The following is a 15,355-nucleotide window of genomic DNA, read 5'->3' as shown; positions in this document are numbered from 1 at the left end:
TTAATTTGTCATACCATACAATCCGCCATCCAAATGATAAGTTTAATTATTGCAGCTGCTGTGAGAAAAGGCTATAAATGATCCGCCTCACATGATATAGCCTCCTTCTTTATGTAAACAGACATGAAGTAATGATGCAAATACAAACAGCGACATGCTTGAATTCCCCGTGAAAATCCACCAGTACCACCCTAATTATAAAACATTATTACAAACTTACCATTGTGAATCAAGGTAAGGAGATAGTTTTGAACACTGGCTTGTTATGTACATGCGCAAAAACTGATTTTGGATATTTTTACCCAAAAAAGGGGTAAAAATTGACTGCAGCTTTAATTATAACTAATATTCAAAATGGCAAAGTTTATTAGTTTGCATACCTGATTATTTTGGTCGATCGTTTAACATTTGAAGCATAAAACAGTTATGAAGAAATGGATAGTTCAGCTACCTGTCTTATCTCTCACTTTATGACCGCTAACTTAAGCGTCGCGCTGGAATTCGTGCTCACCAGCTTCCGTGAACATAAAGCCCACGTAGTTTGATTTGAATGGTCATTTCACATATTTTAATATTGACAACCGGTGACAGACCGCTGACAGCTCAGATGAGAATGTCGGTTATCTTGGTGCTGTGCAATATCTTTGCAGCACTAGACTAGGTACTATATTAGGCAATTATTTAACAACCTTCATCATCAACTGTATGAAATGTCAGATGACCTATGTAAGTCTGGGGGCGGGGCAAGTGCGTTAAATGCGTTACAAATTGTATCACGTTATTTTTTCCCCATAATTAACTAAGCTAATTAACGCAATAAATCGACAGCCCTATTATTTTTATATATACAAATAAATAAAGCTCAACTTCACATTGTTGAAAATAAATAAAACCATATTCTTAGCATTAGGATCCTTTGAAAGGTAATGTTATTTTTAGTCTTGCATTGCTCTTCTCTCCTCCTCATGTGGGTGGGGTTAACGTTGGAATGATGAAGTAGGTGTTGATTTCTTCTGCGGAGGCAGGGTTTCACCTAGATAGGCACATTCCAGGATCAGTCGTTCGCTGGGCCTGGTGTCAATAAAAGCTTTTATTGGACAAACAAGGAAGTTTTCAGTTCTGAAACTTACAGGATAAAATTTGAGCATTTATAAACAAAATTGAGACAGTTGTCAGATTTCACTGGTGATTTCAAATATGTAATTTTATTGTAAACTTTGTGAACAACTTGGGAGAAATTTATGTTTCCCCATTCAAAGGGATATAGAGCTGCACTTGCATGACTGAAATAGTTGCCTAAGAGGCGTTTCGAAGATGGCTGCCAAATGAAATGACTTGTCTTAAAGGGACTTTGGTTAGACTAATAGTGTACAGCAATCCGATTCCCAGCAGTTAAAGTCCCCTTCAATGATAACTTATAAACATTTAGAGACTGACATACTGTGAGCCACAAGGTTGTTAACTGATGGTAAATGCTTTTATTAAAGACATCAGCCTGCATTATTTCAAATAATTTTTATGTTTAATCATGTTTAACATCAGAATTTGTAGTTACCCTACTTTACCCATGATTCTGCAAAGAAATATTCAGAGAATGGCGACAAGCAAATCACACTAGAAGAAACAAACTTCCATGACGTTATAGTCAGTCTCTCTACGGTCTCAAAATATTTTTGTATATATATGCATATTTCACAATAAAAGCAAAATATATTGTTTCTATAGACATAATCAACATATTTAAATCTATTCACATTATGTAGCAAAGTAAGCTATTTTCTGTGATTGTATGGGCATTTCCGATTCATTAGCCGTTATAGTAAACTGGAAGAAAAACAAAATGCAGTAAATAGTAAAATGTAATGCGCTACATAATATTAATTATAATAAAATCCTTCTAATATTTATTCATCCTTTGCATTTAGGAATTTCATTTGAAATGTTTTTCAGTGATTGCGATTGTGTATACTGTCAGGATAGAAAACTCAAGGTCCAATTGCGAGTATAACAATAAAGTTTATTCACAACATGCAGGGAAATAAAGACAAATGGTCAGATGTTGTCATGGAAATGAACAGCAGGCCCTAGTAACACAGAGACTGCAACAGGCTGAATTAAATAATAAATAATAATAATAAGGCAGGACACGGTGAGAACAAATGACAGGGCATAAGCAAACCATGATCTGACAGCAAACACAGAAAAACGTGAGTCAGATATAGGAGTGGTAATGCACTGCAGGTGCAGCTGCTCTGATTAGCTTGCCAGAACAGTGGTTGCTATCAAAGACTATAGAATAACACAAGACGCGTCACTCGTATTATTATGAATGGGAGAAAGTGCAACGGGCAATATGGCGGAATAAGTCCCGCCTTCTAAATAAGAGCCAATCGCCGATTGGTAAAGTCATCACGTTACTACAGCGGCCATTAGAAGCTCCGGTTCCTATAGAAACAATCAGACGCGCACCTCCGAAATAAGACACAAGAGACACGCATTTAGGACTGCGCATGCACATTAGCTTGATCCGGCCTGGAAAATACCATTTTTTTGTCATGAATCGAGCGTTTAGTAACAAAAAGTATGAGACAGTTGTTGTCAGATTTCATTGGTGATTTCAAATATGAAATTTATTCGTAAGATTGGCGAACAGTTTTGGAGAATTTGATGTTTCCCTATTCAAAGAGATAGAAGCTGCACTTGGATGCCCGAGAGGCGTTTCAAAGATGGCCGCTGAGTGAAATGACTTGTCTTAAAGGGACTTTGGTTGCTATGTAACGCTGATAAGCAATCGGATGGCGACAACAACACACAAACACGCAGAGATGAACACAGATGTGCACCAAAACTATTCTCTTCATTTGATACATTTACAGTGACCTGCAAGAGTCAGTACATGTCTATAGTTGAAATCCAGGCTACAACCATAAATTGGTTTTATTGTAATGTTTACATTACAAACAGTTTACAACAACCCAGGTTGCTGAATCAAGTTTTTATTGTCAAACAGGCTATAAGGTTTAGCATATACAGATACACACAGCTGAAGTCTAAAAGCATTCAAACAACCTTCAGTTATAGGCTAAAATGTAAACTTACATCTATTAAAGCATTTCCAATGTGCTTGGATTTCAAGTAGCCTATACTTCAACAGTATCTAGAGAAAAGAAAAAAAAAGGACAAAACAAAGGGAAAGGAGTCAGACTCTAAACTACTCTTTAAACAACAAAATTATCCTTCAACCAGGAGTCGAACATACAGTGTCTGGTAAAGTAACAAACAGAAGGAACAAAGGAACAAACAGAAGTGTCATACTATTTTAAAACAATGAAAAAAGAATAATAATAATAAGAAGAAGTAAAACGCTGCCTCGTCATATGAGTAGTCCTAAGCCGGGGTGGACTGGGACAAAATTTCAGGCCGGGAAATCTCACACTCATCCAGGCCATCCCACACACCCACAACAAATTTTGAAACCATAGACAACACTATTTTTTTGTAACATAAAAAAGGTTTAAATCCTTAGGCTGGGGCCATGCAAAATAATTAAAGGTTCTCTCTTGAACTGCACCTTCACTTCCATTTTCCCTGATATCTTTCTGTCTCTCACTTGTGTGTGTGTGTGTGTGTGTGTGTGTGTGTGTGTGTGTGTATACTTTATTCACCATTTTTCTTGTACTGGTCACTTTTTCATCAACAAGTCTCGACCTTGCTGCAAAACAACCACCATTGTAATTTGTTTGCACAATCTAAATTTATTTTAGTTAAATTTAAAGTATTACATTACGGCATTATGTGTTATTGTTTTATCTTAAAATGACTTAAATACTCAAGCTAAACTATATTTTCTAAATTGCCTAAATGTCAAAATTAGTATAAAAATAACTACAAAAGAAAGAAAAAAAAAAGAAAGAAAAGAAATTAGTTGTTGCAATTTCTTTGTATTATTTATGCAATTTAATAGCAAATGAATTGTTTCAAAGTAAATCCCACACCATTTTTGCGTGTATTTTCTTTCATTCAAAATGTTGCCCATTCTCAATTCATGTTCCTCATGACATTGAAATCTAAACTTTGACTTGGTTGTTCTAAACTCCTTGTCTTTATTCTGAGCCATTCCTCCACTCCTCAAGCACGCTTTGGTATAATATTATAATATTTAAGGATATTCTAATATGCACTTGATGTAGTAATAAATGAAGGGGTGTACTGACTGTTTCTATGCAAGAAATTTTTTTAGGCTGTAGAAATTATTACAAAATGTAGGCTACACATTGTTACAAACAAAATATGAATGTTCGTCTCATCTCAGCAATGTAAATACAAATAAATAAAAGCTTTTATAGCACCATTTCTTCAAGCCTTTGCATTTTCGGACTTCATATAAAATCACCTTGACACAAGAGGCCTGTGAAATGTAGTTGGCTACCCAATGGAGCAAACTACAGTTTTTTTGTGTCATAAAAAGAGCTTGCATTTTTTCAGTCCATGGTGTATCAGTGTACCGCTGTTCATCACCATATTAACTAACGCTACACAGCTCAGCTGCTCCGAGGCAGGTTTTGTTGATCAGATCATAGCCAGACACTTGATGCATTAGCTGTGAGCAAAGTGACATATCTGCAATGCAATGAAATCATTTCCCTGTATGTGCTACGGCACATGAAAAGAATGTTAGAAATAAAACTTCCCTACTTTAACTGATCATTTATATATATATATATATATATATATATATATATATTTTTTTTTTTTTTTTTTTTTTTTTTTTTTTTAGAAAGTGTTCATATTATATGTTGTTGGCATTTTAAACCAATGATTAGCATGATTGCTATTAGCATGTAGCTATTCACTGCTAGCATGTGTAGCATGTTGAAAGTCTAGTTTGCTAGCATGAGTCAAATGAGGCAACCCCCATGTCTCTGCGATGTTCTGAATTTGAATTTTTCAATGTAAATCTATGGGACTTTTTTGGCTGCTTTTTCATCTGCTGTGCGAACATTATTAGTCCGATCGCTTAGAAAAGTCAAAGCAAACCTCTCCTCAATGAGCCGGTCGATTTGACACCTCATTCATGGGTCTAGGACAAACAGTGCGGGACAAGTTACACGCCTAAGTTTTGTGTGGAAGAATATAATAAGTATGCAAGAGAACAATAATGATGCTTTGCCAGAGGCAAGCACCATTAATAATAATAAAGATATATTCATTAAACAGGCCTCATGTGTTGAAAACTGAAAATGTTAGTTCTAAGAAAACATCATCCATTTTCTTATCCATTTTAGTTATCTTGTTAATTAAATGGATACCTTTTTTTAGTGTGGGTTAAATTCTCAAATACATTTTGACTGAATATTTAATGGTAATTATAAATATAAAAATATAAATTATTGTGGTCCGAGCAGTTTGGTAGAAAAGAAAAAAAAAAATGGTCAAGATCTTACACTGCTGCTGCAGAGAAAGCACAAAGTACACATGGCTGTACAAAGACATGCTGTGGGGAGCATATAAAATCTGCACAGAAAAAAAAAAAGAAAAAAAAAAACTGAAGCTGCACAAAAACACAGCACAAGTCCCTGACAATGTCGCCAAGACTTTTGTGCTGCTGTTTTGTAGAGCCATGTTAAGCGCATGATGACTAGTTATGTATGCCAGGGCCAGATCGCTAGCTAGTGTCCTGAATCATAATGTGTAAGCTACCCAGAATAGGAAGGTTATTTAACTAGTGCCAAATCAGTTCATGCACACAGTTGGTATAGGCACACATTAGTTAAATAAACTTAAAGGTACTGTACATCAACCAGGTATACATAACTAGGCTAAGGCTTGCAGAGTTAAAAACATGCTTCTATATGCGTTGTAGTCGAAAGGCCAAAGCTTACCATCAGCAACAACAGAATGCTGAGCAGCAAACTAAAAGAGAGAAGAGAAAAACCCACTTAAGCAAATTACTTCTTTTTTTTTTTTTTAACAATAAGGGTTTTGTGGTTGACTAATGCAGTCAACATTTTTAAATACAGAAAAAGGAAATGAATAATTGACATTAACATAAAATCATTCAGTGCAGAAGGTATAAGAGAAATCTCTGAAAACCTGTGCTGCAGTAAGGCAGTGTACAGACAGTTCGTGCTACTAGCTCATAGATATATACACTAGATGTCGCCTTGGCTACGGCAGTTCATTGGAACGAATGCGTCAATAGAGCCACCATCTTGGAACAGGGGAGCCCCTCCTCTTTAATGCATCAGCGTCAATGTAGGCAAAGGTCTAACGGAAATAAAATCACCATAAATCGTCATGAATGCAATTTTCTAGTTTTTTTTTTGGTTCGTTCCAACGGTCAGACATGTATTTATCATTGAGTCCAGAGAAAATTTAAGGTTTTGATATTAAGATAATCTACTTTTTAAAAATATAATGCATAGTGCTAGCAAATCAACTGTCCACATTTCCAACATCTTACGATCATATTACATTGATATAAATACGTTCTGTTCATTGTCGGTTTTCCTAACTGTCAAAAACTAATGGGTAACTAGCATGGATTAGCTGCGGTCGTTAACCAAGGACTGAAACAAACCAACGTAACCAGAAATATAATTTCATAACATTCAATATCATAAAACACATTCTCATTTGTGAAATGTAATCCCTTGCTGTCTGGTTTTTAGATTTCTTTCGTTTGAACATCCATACGCAGCACAAAAGCATCGTCCATGAATTCAAAGTACAGGCGGAGATAGCAGCGTTACCTAGCTACTTCCTATGACAAGACCCCTGTTCCAAGATGGCGGCGGTTTTGACGCATGCTTAGAACCCCAAGGTGACATCTAGTGTATATATCTATGCTACTAGCTTAGGATGTGGTACCTGCAGTTAAGATACTGACTTTTCAAGCTAAAACATGGGTGTCAAGTTTCACACCAGCTTACAGTGAATTCATAAAGCATGATATTTAAACCAGGGGTATTCAATCCTACTCCTGGAGAGCTATACCTGAGTTCAGAATTCAGTTCTAACCCTGATCCAACATGTCCAAAACCTCTGAAATGGATATGTACTTTTCGGGGGTTTCCATGAACAAGAATGGAAACTACTGATATATACCATCTGCTATCATCAAAAACTGATAACAAGTGTCTTCAAAATATGGCATTGTTCATCACTCAAGTGTTAAAGTGAGAACTCAAAGGAAGAAAAAAGAACTACAGTTAGACAGTTGGTTTAAAAATCAACACCAATGTCAACACCGCGCCCAATCCCCCACCCCTATACCCACCCCGCTTTTTCAGGTTTAACAGACATCCGTTGATATAGGATATCCTGCTCTTTCTTTTTGTGCTAACGGTTCACTCACAACATATTAAATAACAGGGCATATCATCCCCTTGGAATTACAAGGTTCTGCATTCAGAGCAGTTTTGAGATATTGAGCTTCAAAGTTTTTGCATTCCATTCGACTTTGTAGACAGAACCTTTTTGTTTTCTAAATAAAAAGTCCCTAAATGTACTCAACATTACCAAAAACATCACATAATGTAAATAAGTTGTCACAGAATAAGAATATGTGAATAACTCAAGTTTGACAAAAAATGTCAGATAGAACATTATAATTCCAAGGGGACAAATTATGTCTAGATGTGGTGTGTAATCAAGCACACTTTCAGCAAAGAACTGATTCAGACGCACGAATGAGTGATGTTGTACAGCACAAGTAATACTTGCCAGATCTGCCTAATCTTCCACCGCCTAAAAAGCAGACCAGGCCTGCCAAATGTGAAACTGCAGCCTGCATATTGTGCTTTGCTCTAATTTTCTATTAATCAGGTGCTAATGCAAATGCAGATGTAGAGAACACAATATGAATGCAATTCTTCCCCATTTGAGTCAAGCTCTATAGATGTCAGGAAAAGGGAAGCTGTACAGAATGCTTAAAACATTGTACTGTTTTCAGAATGGACTTTTGCAGCTTGAAATATAATATCACTCCAGCTTCATATTGAAAGTAAGGTATTTTCCTGCACATTATATCTCTTTAATCTAGAGTCTTGTGTGATCTACAATATGCGATCTCCCATCATGTTAGCTGAAAACAGAAGCTGCAGAAAACCTCTGAAGTGATTTCACTCTGAATCCTCCCCTTACCAGTCCTTAAAAAAATTCTAAAAATGAACATCCGGCGATTTAAGTCATCCAGTTTATGATGAAGCACTGGCCCGCACACAGCTGTCACTGTCTCTAATCTGAAAGCTCTCCATTCCTGTGAAATCACAAAACAAAATATAAGCCAACAGAACACTGTTACAGATTTACATCTATGACATACTTATTTGTTATAAATATGACAAATGATAAAAGATCACCAGCCTGTTCATTCTGATCATCACAGCCATCGTCCCATCTTGCTTAGAGTCCTCCACTGTCCTACAGGAAAAGTTTAGACAAATTTTAGCTCATATAATCAAATAAAATTTAATCTATTTACAGTACACTAGTCAGAAGTTTGGGTCAAGGAGATATTTTTTTAAAGAAATTAAAACTTTTATTCAGCCATGATGCATTAAATTTATAATTGACAAATATAATGTACGTGTGCTTTGTGAAGAGCGCTCATGCATGCGGCTGTGTACGACTCTGTGTAAGTGGTTAAATGTAGCCTACTTGCATCTCAAAATGGTCTTATGACGCAAAATTAATGTAATCAGTCGAGTATTTAATTTAAAAAAGTACTTATAATTACATATGTAATTAAATAAATAAATAAAAAGTCTCTGAAGACTGGAGTAATGATGCTGAAAATTCAGCTTTGCCATCACAGGAATAAATTACATTTTAAAATATATTAAAATAGCAAACAGTTATTTTAAATTGTAATATTTTACAATTTTACTGTTTTTACTATATTTTTGATCAAATAAATGAAGCCTTGAGCATAAGAGACTTCTTCCAAAACCATCTTACCAAATCCAAACTTTTGAACAGTGTGTATACGTGTATACAGTGTGTATACAATGTGGTGTTTTAAAACAATAACAACAAAAACGCACCTGTGGTTCTTCATCATTGGAATCCTGTGATACTGGAGTCCTTGCCCTAAAATTAAAAAAAATTTATCATGGCAGCACCAGATCGACCAAATGTTAGTACAATCTGCTGTAATGTTTATAACCTATTTCTGGAGCCTCTAACACTGCACTTTTTTTTTTTTCTGACAGCCATTTCAGGTCTTTACTAATGAGCTGATGACCCGAATCAGGTGATTCGGGAGACATACAAAATGTGCACTATAAGCAATATACAACTTATATATTACGGACCCTTTTTACAGACTGATTTTGATTATGCATGATTATGCCTTTCCGCTAACATTAAAATTGCGATTTTAGCAATGTTTTTTTTTTTTTTATATATATATTTCCATACCCCCCCGCCCCCCCTCCACAGACTGTTATGACCTATCTCAGTGGTTTAAAATCCCACTTCTCATAACTGCACATTAAAAAACAAATATATTATAATTGGTTGTAATTGTGTCAAACAAATAGCTTATCGCTGAAAAAAGTGTTAATTCATGCTAGGTTTGGACAATATTAAAATATGACCAAAACAAACTAAAATTTAAGATACAAAAGATCCAAACCCTCAGGTCACACAGAGACAAATCAAGAGTTTAAACTTACGGCTTGATTTTGAGTATCACAACCCCAGCAACTGCAACAAGAAGAGCAAAGATGATGAAAAAACCAAACAGACCCCAACAGACGGTGCTGGATTCTAGTAAAGAAGTAAAGAGAGAGAAATAAAGAGAGAAGTAAAACATTGTCAAGTTCAAACTTCTACAACATTACTGTTACTCTTAAAAGGCAGACAAAGACTATCCGTTCATACAGACATGGGTTGTCACAGATTAGATTTGTCCATGATTGAGATTAATATGATAACAGTGATATCCAGTTAAAACAATTAATAGTAGGCTATCACATTTTTGAATCGCCACATAATGTAGATTTTAATCTTTTTCTATCTGATCAGTTATAGTATGCATAATTATATTTTTAATGCCATGCATACATGTCAATTTTCTGTTTGTTACCTCAATTGAAATTTAGCAATTCAGTTGGACATTAAACAGCATTCTTAATTCAGTTCTGAATGGTGCATCACCATAGCCGCTTTTCCACTGTCAGGCCAGTGTGAGCCAGGGCTAACAACATGCTGTGCTGGGCCAATAGCTTCAGACCTCAAGCACTGAGGCCAAAATCAAAACCTACCCTTAACACGCCTCCACAGAATGACATCACACAATCCCATCATTTCACCAGCCGACTGAAAACTAATTAGATCGCAAAATGAGCATGACAGAAGCGAACGTTTGGTCTTTACTAGACTCCAGCATCAATATTTGACAATAACAACGTACAATAATTTTTTTTTTTTTTATATTGACAGTAATTTATCCATTTGTGTCATGCTGAATAAAAATGGTATTTACCATTTCACATAAAAAGAGAACACATACTTAGAGCATATTCTTATACAATAATAGGAATGCACAAAACAGCTCCATTAAGGCTTTTAAGTCCAAAGGCTTACACATTTAGAAAAACATTGATAAAATATCATGTTTACATCACATTTCTTTAGAAATAGTGAACATTTCTATTAATTTTCCACAAAATTATGTGATCTGAGGAGGTTTGAGCATCTCACTATCCATTCAGTCAGAGCAACAGAGGGAGGTTTGTAAACAATTATTATACATGATTATAATATGATTTGTCTACATTCCTCAAGCAGTTTCTGGTATTTTCCATAGCTCATGTGTATTTATTATTACAATGGTTAGCATAAGTAGCCTTTAGCATCGCATATAAATATATTTCTGCCTCATACGTTGATCAGAATCCCCATCGGATTGCAAGGATGTTATTTCAAACACTCACTGATGTCTGAAAGTGAGTTTTGAGCTGAAAATTTTGTGAAATGTCTTAAATGTTTAAGTTAGCTGTTAGCTTGGTATGATAACACGGGAAATGAGCAGCTGTGTTGACTGTCTCCTGACTCAGATAAACTCCGCCTTTGTTCATAACCACCTCTCAAGCCCCAGTTGGCCCGCTTTGGACCAAAGTATTCGGTGATCCAAAAACCCCTGGCTGCTGGCCCCGAGGAAGCCCCTATGAGGCCCGATCAAGCCCTGGAAGTGACTGTGAAAACGTGGCTGGCCCTGGCATGCACTAGCATGCTTGCTTTTGGCCCGACAGTGGAAACACGACTCATGAGCAGCACACAACCATTTTCATAGATTAAGTGTTTCAAGAATTACAACCAACATGCATCATAACCTATAAAAAACAAAAATAGACTCACCAGTATGAACATTCACATAAAGAGAACCTGATGAGCTTCCATGCTGGTTTGAAGCTTGACAGATGTACAAGCCATTAAAGTCAATGAACTGTTTTGGGACAGGAAGTTTGTTGCCTTCATAATAGGGAACACTTTTATTCACTCTGTTAAAATAAAGATATATGAAAGATCACTGAACATGTTCTGGTAGTACAACAGTAGTAAAACATGTTCTGGTAAAGTTGGATAACATTCTCTGTGATATGACTCACTTGATGTCTATAACATACATATTCACATACATGCTGCAGTTAAGCCAATCACACTCAGATCTGCCTCCATTCCAGTATGCAGTGCTCACTTTTCACAATTCAATCAACAACTGATAGATAAAATAATGTTCTGTCCAATGTTTTTTTTTTCTTGTTCCCCAAGCAATTTCGCATAGAAATATGTCCCAATATGGTACTAAAGTCCTAGAACCTGTGTGAACTTGGCAGTTTAGCCACAATATGAAAAAGCAACTTGTCAGCTTTGTGCAAGCTTTAAAAATGGTTAGCTTAGAGAATATCTGTCACGGAACACAGACGGGGGTAGGTGATAGAGATGGTGACCGTGACAGTACTCTCCCCTCCTGGTAGGCGCTTCCTTGCGCTGTAGATAGAACAGCCAGGGAGGGAGTGTGGGTGTCCTGGAGTCTTGACAGGAGGGTGAGAGTGGCAGTGCAGGCAGGTATGAAGCCTCCAGGGCAAAGCCGGGAGCTCGGGAGACCAGGGCAAAGCTGGGAGTTCAGGAGACCAGGGCGGAGCTCGGGAGACCAGGGCAGATCCGGCAGTTCAAGGGGCCAGGGTGTTCAAGCAGACTCAGGGGCTGGAGCAGACACTGGAGTGGACTCAGAGACTGGAGCCATATCTGGGCTCCCAGACATCCCCTCATACTCCACCAATACTCCTAGGGACACATGCATGGCGGCCATGATGGGACGAGACTCTGAAATGGCGGCCATGATGGAACTAGGCTCTGGAATGGCAGCCATCTTGGCACGAGGCTCTGGAATGGCGGCCATGTCAGGACGAGACTCTGGAATGGTAGCGGCCATGTCGAGACGAGACTCTGGAATGGTGGCCATGACGGGACGAGACTCTGGAATGGTGGCCATGACGGGACGAGACTCTGGATGAGGGAACCTGAGAGGGGGAAATTTCTTCTGGGCCTTCCAGAGGGAAATGACCACAGGATCTGCCACTTTCGCTCCCAGGTCGGCGCTGTTAGAAACCATCTTCCGGGCTCAAGGGAATACTGGAGAATGGTTTGGAGATTCCACACACAGGAATGGACTTTGAGACTGGAGTGGGCTCGATGGAATAAACCGCTGGTACCAGGAGGGTTGGAGTGGGTTGGGGTGGCAGCAACAGAGTTGTGCTGGCGTCTTTATCGACCTCATCTACAGTGAAGGAAGAAACAACAAGCCATAGCACATGATCGATATATTGTGTCAGGCTACCTGGGGTTGTAGCTGCTGGTGCTTGGAGCAAGAGCTGATCATCATCCAGACCACTCCAGAAGACTGTCTTTAATGTCCCGTCATTCCATGGAACCAAGTGGGCAAGCTCAAGGAACTGTTCTACACAGTCTTCCATCGGGCGGCCATCTTGTGTCATGGAGAGGAGCAGGTTGGCAGGATCAAATGTAATGGTACTCATGCAGCTGTAAACTGTTTTGTTCTAGTCTTCTGTCACGGAACACAGACTAGAGAGATGATAAGTATAAATAAAGACAAGCTGTAGCTGACGCTGGTAGGTCACCTGTGGGTTACGTATGACATATTGGTGATCTCAGGGGTTAATGTTTATTTTTATTATTTTCATAATCTTATAATTTAAATATGTATTTCTGTGTATGAGTCAATTTGATAATTTTGTTGGTATTGTACTTTATTATTGTTGAACTCAGTTTGTCTAACAGCTGAATGTCATGTGACTCTTTCTAATTTACTTAACCTGGAAGTATTAGCGCCAACGGTATGGCGATACTTGAATTCAGACACACATGTTAGTGCTCCTGACCATTCTACTGCTGGTTACCAGGCAAACACGGTAAAAATTTTAATATTTTGTACATCCTTTATTTGTTTTGTGGTTTAGTGGTGTTGTGTGTAAAACTGTGGTTTGTTTTTGTTTGTGTCTAGTTTTCACGGTGTTCCATAACAAATACAACGCATGGACATCAGTACTTTGGAATCGTGGACTGTTTAAAAACCAGTGAGTAGTTACATTGAAAACATGGCCTAATTCCATCCTACTGAAGTCTGCTTTAGCTGTGATTCTCCGGCTTCAGTGTGCGGCCTGCCACTTCTGGGTATCTGCGCACAGGTTGACTACCTCCCGTGGTGGACTGTTACAGATTTCAGCGTGCCATTCAGCGTTTACCTCCCGTGGTGGACTGTTACAGATTTTACCATGCAGTTCTGTTACATTGCCTGTGGAGGATCTTCTTACATAGTCTTGATCCATCTGTGCATCAGGAGGTCAGATTGTATAATATTTAACCGGTATCTTTGGTAAACAAGTTAAAGTAAAAACAAGTTAAAGTAAGTTTTACAAGTTAAAGTAAAATTGCTATTCACGAGTTCACATTTACATATAATTAAATACAGTAAAAGTTATGCGTATTTGGCGTGCTGTCCAGGGGGAGGGCTCTGAGCTTGGAAATTTTGGCCTGAACCCTGAGTACTCCCCCCAGTTGTAGTAAAAGTAGATAGAACTGAAGTGAGGAGATGGGGTGGAGGAGGGATGCTGATAAACTGTCAGACGAACAGAGGTAAGTCTGCTGTATTTATACTTCTTGTCATTGGTTTGCGTTGATTAACTGAATGCTCTCCACTTGAGCTAATTAGGTTAATTATCTGAACCTGCTCCTCCTGAACTTTGTTAATAAAACATCATTAAGATAAAGGTGCCCAGGACAAGAGAATAAAGAAAGAATGAAATGCCCTGGTGCTAAGTGGTTTTTAATTGCTGTGATTTATAGTAGCATTTAAGATTATATATTTTAAGTGTTGGTAAAATTAAAATTTTATTTTTTGTCATTTAAGTAAATGTTTTCAGAGTGTTAAGGGCATTGATTTAAGTTAAGTGTGGTTACTCAGTCCAAGAGGGTTTACTGCTATCTACTGCAATTTCATTACATATTTTGTACTAATTTTTTAAAGTGAAAATGTCAGTTCAGGGTGACTTAGCTGAGCGAAATGATTCTCTATTACAAGAGCAAGCAGTCTTAATCACTGGGTTTGACACACCAGAAAATGAGACTACGAAGAGTCTTGTGAGAGATTGCCATGCATAATGTACATCATGCACAGCAGGCAACATGCACAACATCTGAGGCAAGATTTAAAGAGCTTAATTAAATTTATTGAAGACTAATCAAATTAGCCAGCAACAACTGGCTAAAAAAGAAAGGAAGTTCAAATCCGCATATGAGAATTGGAAGATTCAAGTCAGAGATGTTCGTTCAAGGTTAAAACATGAGTGCTCTGAAAGTGACTTGTATGACATGATGGATGCAGGAAGCAAGAGTTTGAATTGAAAGAGTTATATGATAACACGCGACTCCAAGCATCACCAAACCAAGAAATTAGGAGGATAATTGATGCATGTTCAACTGTAACGGCAGACTTGGTGAAATTAATGAGGGTATGCCTCGTGGAAGATGGCATGGAGTTTGATGCTGAGGGGGAGAAAGCAAGGTTACGCATGCTGTTGGACTGTGAGTATGCTAGGTCCATATATGGATCCACAGTTTCTAGAGCCACAGTTATTAGTAATCATTCTAAACCCCCATCAGAGTCTGAAAGCATTTCAGCTAAAAGAGCAGAGGCTGCTGCACTGTTAGCTGCAAAGAAAGCTGAAGTGGAAATGGAGGCTGACATTGATGCAAAAAGGCAGCAACTGAAGAACCTTGAAAATCGTGGAGACATTGAGGTTATGGAAGCAAGACTTCGAGTGTA

General features: G+C 37.6%; 1 protein-coding gene across 4 annotated transcripts in view; it reads right to left on the bottom strand.

Annotated features, from left to right (window-relative positions):
- Positions 1 to 1,996: 1,996 nt before the first annotated feature.
- The window catches only part of si:ch211-141e20.2 (nectin-1), a 58,895-nt gene continuing 45,536 nt past the window's right edge, over positions 1,997 to 15,355 (bottom strand). The window contains exons 5-10 of one of the 4 annotated variants that reach the window (XR_007931613.1): positions 11,368 to 11,510; positions 9,681 to 9,774; positions 9,048 to 9,093; positions 8,368 to 8,424; positions 8,146 to 8,260; positions 1,997 to 5,913 (exon numbers count right to left, since the gene is read on the bottom strand). Coding sequence is in view for 2 of the 4 variants with exons in the window: in XM_051905717.1 (XP_051761677.1) it covers positions 8,407 to 8,424; positions 9,048 to 9,093; positions 9,681 to 9,774; positions 11,368 to 11,510 (301 nt within the window). In the remaining 2 variants the exon portion in view is untranslated. Of the gene's footprint in view, positions 8,261 to 8,367; positions 8,425 to 9,047; positions 9,094 to 9,680; positions 9,775 to 11,367; positions 11,511 to 12,850; positions 13,096 to 15,355 lie in introns of those variants that run through there. The other 3 variants (XM_051905718.1, XM_051905717.1, XR_007931614.1) reach the window with 3 other exon arrangements.

The sequence above is a fragment of the Ctenopharyngodon idella genome, chromosome 9 (assembly GCF_019924925.1).
Source record: "Ctenopharyngodon idella isolate HZGC_01 chromosome 9, HZGC01, whole genome shotgun sequence".
NCBI classification, from domain to species: Eukaryota; Metazoa; Chordata; class Actinopteri; order Cypriniformes; family Xenocyprididae; genus Ctenopharyngodon; species Ctenopharyngodon idella.
Note: the sequence above shows the minus strand (reverse complement) of the source record. Positions and strands in the feature narration are given on the sequence as shown.